This window comes from Chiloscyllium punctatum, chromosome 2 (assembly GCF_047496795.1).
Source record: "Chiloscyllium punctatum isolate Juve2018m chromosome 2, sChiPun1.3, whole genome shotgun sequence".
Classification (NCBI taxonomy): Eukaryota; Metazoa; Chordata; class Chondrichthyes; order Orectolobiformes; family Hemiscylliidae; genus Chiloscyllium; species Chiloscyllium punctatum.
The window spans coordinates 3,761-20,914 of NC_092740.1; the positions used below are offsets into that span (position 1 = coordinate 3,761).

Here is a 17,154-nt window from a genome sequence, read left to right on the forward strand (position 1 = left end):
TATTACAGCACGGACACACTGCCCCTGTATTGCAGCCCGGCACACTGCCCCTGTATTAGTGTACAGACACACTGCTCCTGTATTACAGCATGAACACACTGCCCCTGTATTACAGCACAGACACACTGCTCCTGTATTACAGCACGGACACACTGCCCCTGTATTACAGCACGGACACACTGCTCCTGTATTACAGCACGGACACACTGCCTCTGTATTATAGCACAGACACACTGCTCCTGTATTACAGCATGAACACACTGCCTCTGTATTACAGCACAGACACACTGCCCCTGTATTACAGCACGGACACACTGCCCCTGTATTACAGCACAGACACACTGCCCCTGTATTACAGCACGGACACACTGCTCCTGTATTACAGCATGGACATACTGCCCCTGTATTACAGCACGGACACACTGCCCCTGTATTACAGCACAGGCACACTGCCCCTGTATTACAGCACGGACACACTGCTCCTGTATTACAGCACGGACACACTGCCCCTGTATTACAGCATGGACACACTGCCCCTGTAATACAGCACAGACACACTGCCCCTGTATTACAGCACGGACACACTGCTCCTGTATTACAGCACAGACACACTGCTCCTGTATTACAGCATGGTTACACTGCCCCTGTATTACAGCACAGACACACTGCCCCTGTATTACAGCACGGATACACTGCCCCTGTATTACAGCACAGACACACTGCTCCTGTATTACAGCACGGACACACTGCCCCTGTATTACACCACAGACTCACTGCCCCTGTATTACAGCACGGACACACTGCCCCTGTATTACAGCACGGACACACTGCCCCTGTATTACAGCACAGACACACTGCTCCTGTATTACAGCACAGACACACTGCTCCTGTATTACAGCGCAGGCACACTGCCCCTGTATTACAGCACGGACACACTGCCCCTGTATTACACCACAGACACACTGCCCCTGTATTACAGCACGGACACACTGCTCCTGTATTACAGCACGGACACACTGCCCCTGTATTACAGCACGGACACACTGCTCCTGTATTACAGCACAGACACACTGCCCCTGTATTACTGTACGGACACACTGCTCCTGTATTACAGCACGGACACACTGCCCCTGTATTACAGCACGGACACACTGCTCCTGTATTACAGCACAGACACACTGCCCCTGTATTACTGTACGGACACACTGCTCTCTTGTTACAGAAATATGTTGACTCACAGCTTTTCTGTTTCAGGGATATAAGAAGCGCAAGTATTACATTGCCACACAAGGTAGGTGTATCTTCCTGCACTGCTTTGTTTCACTGATAGGAGGCAGTAACACTGAGTGTTGGTCACACTGTGCTGTTTGAAGAAGTGTCTCTTGGTGACTATAATTATTCAGTCGGGCCTTCCTGAGCTGGCTGTTTACAGGAGGAATGTCACTGGATTTTCATCTGAATGCTGAATTTTCAAAATTACCCATTCGAGTGTTAGCTGTATAACAACTGCTCTATCTGAGGCTGGTACAATTGCAACATTTTGGAGGCATTTGGAGGGTATATGAATAAGAAGGGTTTGGAGGGATATGGGCCGGGTGCTGGCAGGTGGGACTAGATTGGGTTGGGATATCTGGCTGGCATGGACGGGTTGGACCGAAGGGTCTGTTTCTGTGCTGTACATCTCTATGACTCTATAACTGTCTCATGGACTCATCAAACACCATCCTGACAGAGTCATACTCACAGACTCCTACCTCACAGACAATGTCCCAGGCCCCACCATTACCATCCCTGGGTATGTTTGGGGAGGGGGCACAGTGGGATACAGTCGGGAAGGGGGTTGCTCTGGGAGTCCCCAATATTAGCTCCATTCCCCATGATCTCCCGTGGCTTCAGGTTAAACATGGGAAAGGAAACCTCCCGCTGATTACCACACACCATCCTCCCCCCCCCCCCCCCCCCCAGCTGATGAATCAGTACTCCTCCATGTTGAACAACATTTGGTAAATCTGTGCCCGAGTTGTGCCTCACATCCAAACAGAGCACAGGGCCAACATCTTCCAATAAAGACAAAGGATGGCATCACCAAATCCGGTGAGCCCTGAATATCTCGTGATTGACAGCAGGTGGATGAAGGGAAAGGGAGGCTAAAGGCTGATACTGAGGACTCCAAATAAGAGAAGCCTTCAATGAATGTAGAATGTGCAAGAGGGAACTTAACTCAGAAATCGGGAAAGTGATTGGGGATATAGGAAATAAGAGAGAACCCTGATTATACGTTCATATATGTTCAGGATCAAAGGATAACCAGGGGAAGAGTCGGGCCCATTCTGGAGCTTGGTGATAACTTGTGCCCTGAGCCAGAGGGTACGGGTAGGTTTCTGATTGAACACTGTGTGTGGGCATTGACTAATGAGAGGAACAAAATGATGAGAGAAATCAGGGATATGTTTCTGATACAATTAAAGAAAATAGTCTGGACTGCATGGAGCTTCTAAATGGCCGAGCAGGTTAACAGTAGGTACCTCTCCAGGGCTGGTGGAAGGTTGAGTCAGGAATTGGAGGACTGGCAGCACTGGCAATAATTTTCAATTCCTCTCTGGCCACAGGAGAAGTGCCAGGGGACTGGAGGACAGCTAATGTGGTACCATTATGAGAGAAGGGAGCAAGAGATAATCCAGGAAACTAGAGGCTGATCAGCCTAACCTTGGTGGTATTTGGAGACAATTCTGAGGGACAGAATTAAGTTGAACTTGGAGAGGCAGGGATTAACAAGAACACTCGGTATGGTTTAGTAAGGAGAGGTTACGTCTGACTAACTTGATTGAGTTTTTCAAAGAGGTGACAGTGCATGTAGAAGAGAGCAATGCTTTGATGCGGTCGACTTGGACTTCAGCAAAGTTTTTGATGAGGTCTTGAATGGGAGACTGACAGTTAAGGTAAGAGCCCATCGCATCCACGGAAATTTGACAAACTGAATCCAGAATTGACTGAGTGCAGGATACAGAGGGTGATGGTTGGAGGGTTTGTTTTTGGGACTGGGAGCCTGTGTCCAGTGGGGTCCCACAGGGGTCAGTGTCGGAGCCCTTGCTGTTTGTGGTTTTTATAAAATGACTTGGACTTGAACATCAGAGCATTGACCAAGGAGTTTGCGAATGGTATAAAAATTGGCAGGATAGTCTTCGATTCCAGGAGGATATAACGGGTTGGTCAGGTGGGCTGATCAGCGGCAAGTGGGATTCAATCCAGGTACAAGAGAGGGGATGCACTTGGGTAAGACAAACAAGGCAAGGAAATACATGATGTACAGAAGGACTCTGAGAAGCACCGAGGTGTGCATGTACACTGGTCCCTTAAGGATCAGCACAGGGGGATAAAGTGGTTAAGAAAGTACAGGGGATACTTACCTTCTGACTGTTTAAGATCAACAATGTTTTCTGAACTGTATAAAAAGTAGGTTAGGCCACAGCTAGACTATTGTGTGCAGTTCTGGAATCCACATTGTAGGAGGGATGTGATTGCACTGGAGAGAGTGCAGAGGAGATTCATCAGGACATTGCCTGGACTGGAGAGGAAACAGATTAAACAGGATTAAAATAACTCCTCAGAGGCTGGGATCCCATCACCAATCACCCTTTATTTACCAAAGCACAGCCTTTGACAGTATCACTGCCTCTCACTGAGTCAAGACTCAATATTCCTGAAAGTCATCCTTTTATGTCAGCCAGGCCTCCCTGATTGAACTGGATGAACACCCTCAATTAGGGAACTCACACTCTCCAGTGTCCAGCTATCTGACCCCAGTCCCAGGGAGCAGACACAGGGAATCTAGAAACTGGCCTCTCAGGCTCAAGGGCCAGGGGCCAGGATAGGCCCTTCCAGATCAGGATGAGGAGAAATGTCTTTCCCCAGAAAGTGGAGTGTCAGTGGAACACAGACAGCAACCAAGCTCAAACGTTTTGAATATTTCCAAGGAAGTGTTTGAAATAGTTTTAGGACTAACAGGATTAAAGGTTAATGGGAGAAAGTGGGAACCAGCTATTGAATTGGATGATTAGCCGATTGGATAGTGAACAGGCTCAAAGGGCCGAATGGCCTACTCCTGGTATTGATTTCCCAAATGTCTAAACCTGATCTGGTTTTCCCAGGTCCTCTGTCTCACACCATCGCTGATTTCTGGGAAATGATTTGGCAAGAAGATTCCAACATTATCATCATGTTGACCAACCTTATTGAGCAGGACAAGGTATGACCCCTGACCCCACTAAACCTGACCGCTGAGTCCAATCTCATCCTCACTTAACCTGACTCCTGACCCTGACCTCATCCCCACTAACCCTGACCCCTGACCCCATCCCCATTAAACCTGACCCCTGACCCCATCCTCATTAAACCTGACCTTGACCCAATGCCCACTAATCCTACCCCTGACCCTTCCCACCAGCCTGATTGCCTTAGACACTTGACCTAATGCCCTCCCAGGGTCTAGCCCCTCCCCTCATTCTGTCCCTTACTGAACCTAAGCCATGCCCTCTGCCTCTTCTCAGAACATTGGCCCTTAATTCCAGCCTTGAAGCTGAGCCCAGCTCCTTCACTGACTGTAGCACATACCCATCCAGCCTGACCACAGCCAGTGGTCACTCGGCCTCCAACAATGACAGTACAGTAACATATCTGCTCAGTAACAATATCGGCTCAATAACAGTATCTGCTTAGTAACAGTATCTGCTCACTAACAATATCCGCTCAGTAACAGTATCTGCTCACTGACAATATCCATTCAGTAACAGTATCTGTTAACTAACAATATCTGCTCAGTAACAATATCTGCTCAGTAACAATATCTGCTCAGTAACAATAGCTTATAACTAACAATATCTGCTTAGTAACAGTATCTGCTAACTAACAATATCTGCTGAAAAACAGTATCTGCTCACCGACAATATCTGCTCAGTAACAATATCTGCTCAGTAACAATAGCTGATAACTAACAATATCTGCTTAGTAACAGTATCTGATAACTAACAATATCTGCTCAATAACAGTATCTGCTCATTGACAATATCTGCTGACTAACAATATCTGCTCAGTAACAGTATCTGCTCACTGACAATATCTGCTCAGTAACAATATCTGCTAACTAACAATACCTGCTCAGTAACAGTATCTGCTCACTGACAATATCTGCTAACTAACAATATCTGCTCAGTAAAAATATCTGCTCACTGACAATATCTGCTCAATAACAATATCTGCTCAGTAACAATATCTGCTAACTAACAATATCTGCTTAGTAACAGTATCTGCTAACTAACAATATCTGCTGAAAAACAGTATCTGCTCAGTAACAGTATCTGTTCACTGAAAATATCTGCTCAGTAACAGTATCTGCTCAGAAACAGTATCTGCTCACCGACAATATCTGCTAACTAACAATATCTGCTCAGTAAAAATATCTGCTCACTGACAATATCTGCTCAATAACAATATCTGCTCAGTAACAATATCTGCTAACTAACAATATCTGCTTAGTAACAGTATCTGCTAACTAACAATATCTGCTGAAAAACAGTATCTGCTCAGTAACAGTATCTGTTCACTGAAAATATCTGCTCAGTAACAGTATCTGCTCAGTAACAGTATTTGCTCAGTAATAATATCAGCTCAGTAATAATATCAGCTCAGTAACAGTATCTGCTAACTTACAATATCTCCTCAGTAACAATATCTGCTCAGTAACAATATCAGCTCAGTAACAGTATCTGCTAACTTACAATATCTCCTCAGTAATAATATCTGCTGAGTAATAATATCTGCTCAGTAATAATATCAGCTCAGTAACAGTATCTGCTTAGTAACAGTATCTGCTCACTAACAATATCCGCTCAGTAACAGTATCTGCTCACTGACAATATCCATTCAGTAACAGTATCTGTTAACTAACAATATCTGCTCAATAACAATATCTGCTCAGTAACAATATCTGCTAACTAACAATATCTGCTTAGTAACAGTATCTGCTCACTAACAATATCCGCTCAGTAACAGTATCTGCTCACTGACAATATCCATTCAGTAACAGTATCTGTTAACTAACAATATCTGCTCAGTAACAATATCTGCTCTGTAACAATATCTGCTCAGTAACAATATCTGCTCAGTAACAATAGCTTATAACTAACAATATCTGCTCAGTAACAATATCTGCTCAGTAACAATAGCTGATAACTAACAATATCTGCTTAGTAACAGTATCTGATAACTAACAATATCTGCTCAATAACAGTATCTGCTCATTGACAATATCTGCTGACTAACAATATCTGCTCAGTAACAGTATCTGCTCACTGACAATATCTGCTCAGTAACAATATCTGCTAACTAACAATACCTGCTCAGTAACAGTATCTGCTCACTGACATTATCCACTCAGTAACAGTATCTGCTCAGAAACAGTATCTGCTCACCGACAATATCTGCTAACTAACAATATCTGCTCAGTAAAAATATCTGCTCACTGACAATATCTGCTCAATAACAATATCTGCTCAGTAACAATATCTGCTAACTAACAATATCTGCTTAGTAACAGTATCTGCTAACTAACAATATCTGCTGAAAAACAGTATCTGCTCAGTAACAGTATCTGTTCACTGAAAATATCTGCTCAGTAACAGTATCTGCTCAGTAACAGTATTTGCTCAGTAATAATATCAGCTCAGTAATAATATCAGCTCAGTAACAGTATCTGCTAACTTACAATATCTCCTCAGTAACAATATCTGCTCAGTAACAATATCAGCTCAGTAACAGTATCTGCTAACTTACAATATCTCCTCAGTAATAATATCTGCTGAGTAATAATATCTGCTCAGTAATAATATCAGCTCAGTAACAGTATCTGCTCAGTAACAGTATCTGCTCTTCTCAGCCCAAGTGTGAACAGTATTGGCCTGATCAGCATCAGAGGGAAAGATATGGAGATTTCACCGTCGTCTCCACAGCACCTCCCAGTCAGACATCAAAGAGCTTCATCATCCGAAATTTCCAAGTGACGAAGGTGAGGGCTCTGAGGAATGGCAGGTGAAAAGGAGGATGGGAACGGGGAATCATGAAGGGAAATGGGGATGAGAAAAGAATGGGAAGAGGCTGCGTTGTGAGTATAAGAGCAGGTGAATGGAGGAGAGAGGAGGTGATTGGACAATATGCAAGTCAGGCCCCAGCTGCAATACAGCCTGGGCCCCGTATCTAAGCAAAGATAGATTGGTGTTGGAGACAGTCCAGGGAAGGTTCACTCGGCTGACCCAGGGGATGGAGGGACTGTCTTATGAGGAAAGGTTGAGGAGGCTGGGCCTGTACTCATTAGAGTTTAGTGGAATGAGAGGTGACCTTGTGGAAACACACAATATTCTCAGGGAGTTTGACAGGGGGAGACAATAGACAATAGGTGCAGGAGTAGGCCATTCTGCCCTTTGAGCCTACACCACCATTCAATATGATCATGGCTGATCATCCTTAATCAGTATCCTGTTCCTGCCATATCTACGTAACCCTGGATTCCACTATCTTTAAGAGCTCTATCCAACTCTTTCTTAAATGAATCCAGAGACTGGGCCTCCACTGCCCTCTGGGGCAGAGCATTCCACACAGCCACCACTCTCTGGGTGAAACAGTTTCTCCTCATCTCTGTCCTAAATGGTCTACCCCGTATTTTTAAGCTGTGTCCTCTGGTTCTGGTCTCACCCATCAGCGGAAACACATTTCCTGCCTCCAGAGTGTCCAATCCTTTAAATATCTTATATGTCTGAATCAGATCCCCTCTCAGTCTTCTAAACTCAAGGGTATACAAGCCCAGTCGCTCCAGTCTTTCAGTGTAAGGTAATCCCGCTATTCCAGGAATTGACCTCGTGAACCTACGCTGCACTCCCTCAATAGCCAGAATGTCTTTCCTCAAATTTGGAGACCAGAACGGCACATAGTACTCCAGGTATGGTCTCACCAGGGCCCTGTACAGCTGCAGAAGAACCTCTTTGATACTCAATCCCTCTTGTTATGAAGGCCAGCATGCTATTAGCTTTCTTCACTACCTGCTGTATCTGCATGTTGCCTTCATTGACTGGTGTACAAGAACACCCAGATCTCTTTGTATTGCCCCTTTACCTAACTTGACTCCATTTAGGTAAAAACAATAACTGCAGATGCTGGAAACCAGATTCTAGATTAGAGTGGTGCTGGAAAAGCACAGCAGTTCAGGCAGCAACCAAGGAGCTTCGAAATCGACGTTTCAGGCAAAAGCCCTTCATCAGGAATAAAGGCAGTGAGCCTGAAGCGTGGAGAGATAAGCGAGAGGAGGGTGGGGGTGGGGAGAGAGTAGCATAGAGTTCAATAAGGTGAGTGGGGGAGGCTGCCTTCCTGTTCTTGCCACCAAAGTAGATAACCACACATTTATCCACATTAAACTGCATCTGCCATGCATCTGCCCACTCACCTAACCTGTCCAGGTCACCCTGTAATCTCCTAACATCCTCCTCACATTTCACCCCGCCCCCCAGCTTTGTGTCATCAGCAAGATGTGGGGGTGGTGTATCCCTATATGGGAGAGTCGAACCTGAGGGCAGCATCCTAGAATAAGGGCTCACCCATTGAAGACAGAGATAGGGAAGCATTCCCTCTCTCTGAGGGGAGTCAATCTGTGGAATTGTACCTCACAGGGAGCTGTCGGGGCTGGGTCCTTCAGGACATTCAAGGCTGAGACAGACAGAGTTTTAATCAGGAACGGGATCGAGGGGTTCCGGGCAAAATGAAAAGTGGAGTTGAGGATTTTAAGGCCGGCCTTGATCGTATTGAATTGTGGAATAGACTCACCACATCTCCTCCTACATCTTGCACTTTTAAGGACAAGGAAGGGTAGGGGGTGAAGGACGAATAAACACGAGAGAGTGTGGATTCCGAATATTCGGAATAGGGGAGCGTTGCATCTGCTGAATACAACTGACTCGCTCTCCCACCCCTCACTGCCTCTATCTCTCTCTCTCTTTCCTTCTCTCTTTCTCTCATCCTCCTCCCCACCCATGTATCCCTCTCTCTCTCTCTCTCCTTTGCTTTCTCTCCCTCTATACTCTTCCTTTGCCTGTCTCTCTCTCTCATCCTAACCCCTCCCTCTTCCTTTCTCTTCCCCTCACCCTCTCTTACCCCCTTCTCTGTGTGTGTGAATCTCTCTCTCTCTCCCTCTGTGTCCCTCCTCCTCTCCCTGTCTCGGTCCCTCAGGATGGTTCTCCCTCCACCCGGAAGGTGCAGCAATTCCACTATCTCCAGTGGCCAGATCATGGAGTCCCCCGTAATCAGATCACCATGTACCGATTCCTCAAAGCCATCAACCAGACCCTTCCCCACACTGGGCCCATCGTCATCCACTGCAGGTGAGGCTGGGAAACCCCCGTACCCATGGGGGAGAGGCTGGGAAACCCCGTACCCCTGGGGGAGAGGCTGGGAAACCCCCGTACCCATGGGGGAGAGGCTGGGAAACCCCGTACCCCTGGGGGAGAGGCTGGGAAACCCCCGTACCCATGGGGGAGAGGCTGGGAAACCCCCGTACCCATGGGGGAGACGCTGGGAAACCCCGTACCCCTGGGGGTGAGGCTGGGAAACCCCGTACCCCTGGGGGAGAGGCTGGGAAACCCCGTACCCCTGGGGGAGAGGCTAGGAAACCCCGTACCCCTGGTGGGGAGGCTGGGAAACCCCATAACCCTGGGGGAGAGGTTGGGAAACCCCGTACCCATGGGGGAGAGGCTGGGAAACCCCCGTACCCATGGGGGAGAGGCTGGGAAACCCCCGTACCCATGGGGGAGAGGCTGGGAAACCCCGTACCCCTGGGGGAGAGGCTGGGAAACCCCCGTACCCATGGGGGAGAGGCTGGGAAACCCCCGTACCCATGGGGGAGAGGCTGTGAAACCCCCGTACCCATGGGGGAGAGGCTGGGAAACCCCGTACCCCTGGGGGAGAGGCTGGGAAACCCCCGTACCCATGGGGGAGAGGCTGGGAAACCCCGTACCCCTGGGGGAGAGGCTGTGAAACCCCCGTACCCCTGGGGGAGAGGCTGGGAAACCCCCGTACCCATGGGGGAGAGGCTGGGAAACCCCCGTACCCATGGGGGAGAGGCTGGGAAACCCCTGTACCCATGGGGGAGAGGCTGGGAAACCCCCGTACCCATGGGGGAGAGGCTGGGAAACCCCGTACCCCTGGGGGAGAGGCTGGGAAACCCCCGTACCCATGGGGGAGAGGCTGGGAAACCCCCGTACCCATGGGGGAGACGCTGGGAAACCCCGTACCCCTGGGGGTGAGGCTGGGAAACCCCGTACCCCTGGGGGAGAGGCTAGGAAACCCCGTACCCCTGGTGGGGAGGCTGGGAAACCCCATAACCCTGGGGGAGAGGTTGGGAAACCCCGTACCCATGGGGGAGAGGCTGGGAAACCCCCGTACCCATGGGGGAGACGCTGGGAAACCCCGTACCCCTGGGGGAGAGACTGGGAGACCCCGTACTCCTGGGGGGAGGCTGGGAAACCTGGTACCCATAGGGGAGAGGTTGGGAAACCCCATAACCCTGGGGGAGAGGCTGGGAAACGCCGTACCCCCATGGGTGTGGCTGGGAAACCCCGTACCCATGGGCTGGAGACTGGGAAACCCTGTACGCATAGGGAGGAGGCTGCGAAACCCAGTAACCCTGGGGGTGAGGCTGGGAAACCCCGTATCCCCAGGGATGTGGCTGGGAAACTCCATACCCATGGGGATGGGAAGGCTGGGAAACCCCATAACCCTGGGGGAGAGGCTGGGAAACCCCATACTCATGGGGTGGAGGCTGAGAAACCCTATAACCCTGGAGGAGAGGCTGGGAAACCCCGTACCCATGGGGTGGAGGCTGGGAAACCCCACAACCCTGGGGGAAAGGCTGGGAAACCCCGTATTCCCAGGGGTGTGGCTGGGAAACCCCGTACCCATGGGGTGGAGGCTGGGAAACCCCACAACCCTGGGGGAAAGGCTGGGAAACCCCGTATTCCCAAGGGTGTGGCTGGGAAACCCCGTACCCATGGGGTGGAGGCTGGGAAACCCCGTAACCCTGGGGGAGAGGCTAGGAAACCCCTTACCCATGGGGTGGAGGCTGGGAAACCCCATACCCATGGGGTGGAGGCTGGGAAACCCCTTACCCATGGGGTGGAGGCTGGGAAACCCCGTAACCCTGGGGGAGAGGCTGGGAAACCCCTTACCCATGGGGTGGAGGCTGGAAAACCCCGTAACCCTGGTGGTGAGGCTGGGAAACCCCATACCCCTGGGGGTGAGGCTGGGAAACCCCGAACCCCTGGTGGTGAGGCTGGGAAACCCCGTACCCCTGTTTTCCTCAGCGGTTTCTACTGGGGGAGTGAGGCAAACTGCCCATCGGTGGGCTGGGGGGAGCGGTCAGCAGTAATCTGTGGTGGACAGGGGTTTGCTGTGGGGGCATTCGGTGTTAGGGGTCAGTGTGCAGGGTCAGTGTGCGGGGTCAGTGTGAGGGGTAAGTGTGAGGGGGCAGTGTGAGGGGGCAGTGTGAGGGGTCAGTGTGAGGGGGCAGTGTGAGGGGTCAGTGTGAAGGGTCAATGTGAGGGGTCAGTGTGAGGGGGCAGTGTGAGGGGTCAGTGTGAGGGGTCAGTGTGAGGAGTCAGTGTGAGGGGACAGTGTGAGGGGTCAATGTGAGGGGTCAGTGTGAGGGGGCAGTGTGAGGGGTCAGTGTGAGGGGTCAGTGTGAGGTGTCAGTGTGAGGGGGCAGTGTGAGGGGTCAGTGTGAGGGGTCAGAGTGCAGATCAGTGTGAGGGGTCAGTATGAGGGGTCAGTGTGAGGCGTCAGTGTGAGTGGTCAGTGTGCAGGGTCAGTATGAGGGGTCAGTGTGAGGGGTCAATGTGCGGGGTCAGTGTGCAGGGTCAGTGTGCGGGGTCAGTGTGCGGGGGTCAGTGTGAGGGGCCAGTGTGAGGGGGTCAGTGTGCGGGATCAGTGTGCAGGGTCAGTGTGAGGGGTCAATGTGAAGGGTCAGTGTGAGGGGTCAACGTGCAGGGTTAGTGTGAGGGGTCATTGTGAGTGGTCAGTGTGAGGGGTCAGTGTGAGGGGTCAATGTGTAGGGTCGGTGTGAGTGGTCAGTGTGCAGGGTCGGTGTGAGGGGTCAGTGTGAGGGGTCAATGTGCAGGGTCGGTGTGAGGGGTCAGTGTGCGGGGTCAGTGTGCAGGCTCAGTGTGCAGGGTCAGTGTTCAGGGTCAGTGTGAGTGGTCAGTGTGCGGGGTCAGTGTGAGGCATTAGTGTGAGTGGTCAGTGTGCAGGGTCAGTGTGCGGGTCAGAGTGCAGATCAGTGTGAAGGGTCAATGTGAGGGGTCAGTGTGAGGGGGCAGTGTGAGGGGTCAGTGTGAGGGGTCAGTGTGAGGAGTCAGTGTGAGGGGACAGTGTGAGGGGTCAATGTGAGGGGTCAGTGTGAGGGGGCAGTGTGAGGGGTCAGTGTGAGGGGTCAGTGTGAGGTGTCAGTGTGAGGGGGCAGTGTGAGGGGTCAGTGTGCGGGGTCAGTGTGAGGGGTCAGTGTGCAGGGTCAGTGTGCAGGGTCAGTGTGCGGGGTCAGTGTGAGGGGTCAGTGTGCGGGATCAGTGGGAGAGGTCAATGTGAAGGGTCAGTGTGAGGGGATCAGTGTGTGGGGTCAGTTTGCGGGGTGAGTTTGTGGGGTCAGTGTGCGGGGTCAGTGTGCGGGGTCAGTGTGAGGGGTCAGTGTGCAGGGTCAGTGTGAGGGGTCAGTGTGACGGGGGCAGTGTGCAGGGTCAGTGTGAGGGGTCAGTGTGAGAGGTCACAGTGCAGATCAGTGTGAGGGGCCAGTGTGCAGGGTCAGTGTGAGGGGTCAGTGTGAGGGGTCAGTGTGAGAGGTCAGAGTGCAGATCAGTGTGAGGGATCAGAGTGAGGGGTCAGTATGCAGGGTCAGTGTGCAGGGTCAGTATGAGGGGTCAGTGTGAGGGGTCAGTGTGAGGAGTCAGTGTGCAGGGTCAGTATGAGGGGTCAGTGTGAGGGGTCAATGTGCAGGGTCAGTGTGCGGGGGTCAGTGTGCGGGGTCAGTGTGCGGGGTCAGTGTGAGGGGATCAGTGTGAGAGGTCTGTGTGCGGGGTCAGTGTGAGGGGTCAATGTGAAGGGTCAGTGTGAGGGGTCAGTGTGCTGGGTCAGTGTGAGGGGTCAGTGTGAGGGGTCAGTGTGCAGGGTCAGTGTGCGGGGGTCAGTATGCGGGGTCAGTGTGCGGGGTCAGTGTGCGGGTCACTGTGACGGGTCATGTGAGGGGTCAGTGTGAGGGGTCAGTGTGAGGGGGTCAGTGTGAGGGGTCAGTGTGCGGGATCAGTGTGCGGGGTCAGTGTGAGGGGTCAATGTGATGGGTCAGTGTGAGGGGTCAATGTGCAGGGTTAGTGTGAGGGGTCAGTGTGAGGGGGTCAGTGTGAGGGGTCAGTGTGAGGGGTCAGTGTGAGGGGGTCAGTGTGAGGGGTCAGTGTGAGGGGTCAGTGTGAGGGGTCACTGTGATGGGTCATGTGAGGGGTCAGTGTGAGGGGTCAGTGTGAGGGGGTCAGTGTGAGGGGTCAGTGTGCGGGATCAGTGTGCGGGGTCAGTGTGAGGGGTCAATGTGAAGGGTCAGTGTGAGGGGTCAGTGTGAGGGGTCAGTGTGAGGGGGTCAGTGTGAGGGGTCAGTGTGAGGGGTCAGTGTGCGGGTCACTGTGATGGGTCATGTGAGAGGTCAGTGTGAGGGGTCAGTGTGAGGGGGTTAGTGTGAGGGGTCAGTGTGCGGGATCAGTGTGCGGGGTCAGTGTGAGGGGTCAATGTGAAGGGTCAGTGTGAGTGGTCAGTGTGCGGGGTCAGTGTGAGGCGTCAGTGTGAGTGGTCAGTGTGCAGGGTCAGTGTGCGGGGGTCAGTGTGCGGGGGTCAGTGTGCGGCGTCAGTGTGCGGGTCACTGTGAGGGGTCATGTGAGGGGTCAGTGTGAGAGGTCAGTGTGAGGGGGTCAGTGTGTGGGATAAGTGTGCGGGGTCAGTGTGAGGGGTCAATGTGAAGGGTCAGGGTGAGGGGTCAATGTGCAGGGTCAGTGTGAGGGGTCAGTGTGAGGAGTCAGTGTGCAGGGTCAGTATGAGGGGTCAGTGTGAGGGGTCAATGTGCAGGGTCAGTGTGCGGGGGTCAGTGTGCGGGGTCAGTGTGCGGGGTCAGTGTGAGAGGTCTGTGTGCGGGGTCAGTGTGAGGGGTCAATGTGAAGGGTCAGTGTGAGGGGTCAATGTGAGGGGTCAGTGTGAGGGGGCAGTGTGAGGGGTCAGTGTGAGGGGTCAGTGTGAGGTGTCAGTGTGAGGGGGCAGTGTGAGGGGTCAGTGTGAGGGGTCAGAGTGCAGATCAGTGTGAGGGGTCAGTATGAGGGGTCAGTGTGAGGCGTCAGTGTGAGTGGTCAGTGTGCAGGGTCAGTATGAGGGGTCAGTGTGAGGGGTCAATGTGCGGGGTCAGTGTGCGGGGTCAGTGTGCGGGGGTCAGTGTGAGGCGTCAGTGTGCAGGGTCAGTGTGCGGGTCTCTGTGACGGGACATGTGAGGGGTCAGTGTGAGGGGTCAGAGTGCAGATCAGTGTGAGGGATCAGTGTGAGTGATCAGTGTGAGGGGTCAGTGTGAGAGCGTCAGTGTGAGGGGTCAGTGTGAGTGGTCAGTGTGGAGGGTCAGTGTGCGGGTCAGTGTGCGGGTCAGTGTGAGGGGTCAGTGTGAGGGGTCAGAGTGCAGATCAGTGTGAGGGATCAGTGTGAGGGATCAGTGTGAGGGGTCAGTGTGCAGGGTCAGTGTGCAGGGTCAGTATGAGGGGTCAGTGTGAGCGGTCAATGTGCGGGGTCAGTGTACGGGGCCAATGTGCGGGGTCAGTGTGAGGCGTCAGTGTGCGGGTCACTGTGACGGGTCATGTGAGGGGTCAGTGTGAGGGGTCAGTGTGAGGGGTCAATGTGCGGGGTCAGTGTACGGGGTCAATGTGCGGGGTCAGTGTGAGGCGTCAGTGTGCGGGTCACTGTGACGGGTCATGTGAGGGGTCAGTGTGAGGGGGTCAGTGTGCGGGATCAGTGTGCAGGGTCAGTGTGCGGGGTCAATGTGAAGGGTCAATGTGAGGTGTCAATGTGCAGGGTTAGTGTGAGGGGTCAGTGTGAGTAGTCAGTGTGCAGGGTCAGTGTGAGGGGTCAATGTGAGGGGTCAATGTGCAGTGTCAGTGTGAGGGGTCAGTGTGAGGGGCCAGTGTGCAGGGTCAGTGTGAGGGGTCAATGTGAAGGGTCAGTGTGAGGGGTCAGTGTGCGGGGGTCAGTGTGAGGGGCCAGTGTGAGGGGGTCAGTGTGCGGGATCAGTGTGCAGGGTCAGTGTGAGGGGTCAATGTGAAGGGTCAGTGTGAGGGGTCAATGTGCAGGGTTAGTGTGAGGGGTCATTGTGAGTGGTCAGTGTGCAGGGTCAGTGTGAGGGGTCAATGTGCAGTGTCAGTGTGAGGGGTCAGTATGCGGGGTCAGTGTGAGGGGCCAATGTGCAGGGTCAGTGTGAGGGGCCAATGTGCTGGATCAGTGTGAGGGGTCAGTGTGAGGGATCAATGTGTAGGGTCGTTGTGAGTGGTCAGTGTGCAGGGTCGGTGTGAGGGGTCAGTGTGAGGGGTCAATGTGCAGGGTCAATGTGAGGTGTCAATGTGCAGGGTTAGTGTGAGGGGTCAGTATGAGTAGTCAGTGTGCAGGGTCAGTGTGAGTGGTCAATGTGAGGGGTCAATGTGCAGTGTCAGTGTGAGGGGTCAGTGTGAGGGGCCAGTGTGCAGGGTCAGTGTGAGGGGTCAATGTGAAGGGTCAGTGTGAGGGGTCAGTGTGCGGAGGTCAGTGTGAGGGGCCAGTGTGAGGGGCCAGTGTGCAGGGTCAGTGTGAGGGGTCAATGTGAAGGGTCAGTGTGAGGGGTCAGTGTGCGGGATCAGTGTGCAGGGTCAGTGTGAGGGGTCAATGTGAAGGGTCAGTGTGAGGGGTCAATGTGCAGGGTTAGTGTGAGGGGTCATTGTGAGTGGTCAGTGTGCAGGGTCAGTGTGAGGGGTCAATGTGCAGTGTCAGTGTGAGGGGTCAGTATGCGGGGTCAGTGTGAGGGGCCAATGTGCAGGGTCAGTGTGAGGGGCCAATGTGCTGGATCAGTGTGAGGGGTCAGTGTGAGGGATCAATGTGTAGGGTCGTTGTGAGTGGTCAGTGTGCAGGGTCGGTGTGAGGGGTCAGTGTGAGGGGTCAATGTGCAGGGTCGGTGTGAGGGGTCAGTGTGCGGGGTCAGTGTGCAGGCTCAGTGTGCAGGGTCAGTGTTCAGGGTCAGTGTGAGTGGTCAGTGTGCGGGGTCAGTGTGAGGCGTCAGTGTGAGTGGTCAGTGTGCAGGGTCAGTGTGCGGGTCAGTGTGACGGGTCATGTGAGGGGTCAGCGTGCAAGGTCAGTGTGAGGGGTCAGTGTGAGGCGTCAGTGTGCAGGTCAGTGTGAGGGGTCAGTGTGAGAGGTCAGAGTGCAGATCAGTGTGAGGGGTCAGTGTGAGGGGTCAGTATGCAGGATCAGTGTGAGGGGTCAGTATGCAGGGTCAGTATGAGGGGTCAGTGTGCGGGGTCAGTGTGAGGGGTCAGTGTGCGGGGTCAGTGTGCAGGGTCAGTGTGCGGGGTCAGTGTGAGGGGTCAGTGTGCGGGATCAGTGGGAGAGGTCAATGTGAAGGGTCAGTGTGAGGGGATCAGTGTGTGGGGTCAGTTTGCGGGGTCAGTTTGTGGGGTCAGTGTGCGGGGTCAGTGTGCGGGGTCAGTGTGAGGGGTCAGTGTGAGAGGTCAGAGTGCAGATCAGTGTGAGGGATCAGAGTGAGGGGTCAGTATGCAGGGTCAGTGTGCAGGGTCAGTATGAGGGGTCAGTGTGAGGGGTCAGTGTGAGGGGGTCGGTGTGAGGGGTCAGTGTGCACGGTCAGTTTGAGGGGTCAGTGTGAGGGGTCAGTGTGCGGGGGTCAGTGTGCGGGGGTCAGTGTGCGGCGTCAGTGTGCGGGTCACTGTGAGGGGTCATGTGAGGGGTCAGTGTGAGAGGTCAGTGTGAGGGGGTCAGTGTGTGGGATCAGTGTGCGGGGTCAGTGTGAGGGGTCAATGT

At 52.8% G+C, this 17,154-nt stretch overlaps 1 protein-coding gene across 1 annotated transcript in view; it reads left to right on the forward strand.

The window, feature by feature from the left end:
• Positions 1–1,254: 1,254 nt before the first annotated feature.
• Positions 1,255–17,154, forward strand: part of LOC140493638 (receptor-type tyrosine-protein phosphatase mu-like) — a gene marked incomplete at its 5' end in the record, with an annotated part of 88,766 nt that continues 72,866 nt past the window's right edge. The window contains 4 exons of the mRNA XM_072592303.1: positions 1,255–1,291; positions 4,149–4,246; positions 6,932–7,060; positions 9,268–9,419. Of these exons, the coding sequence (XP_072448404.1) occupies positions 1,255–1,291; positions 4,149–4,246; positions 6,932–7,060; positions 9,268–9,419 (416 nt within the window). The remainder of the gene's footprint in view (positions 1,292–4,148; positions 4,247–6,931; positions 7,061–9,267; positions 9,420–17,154) is intronic.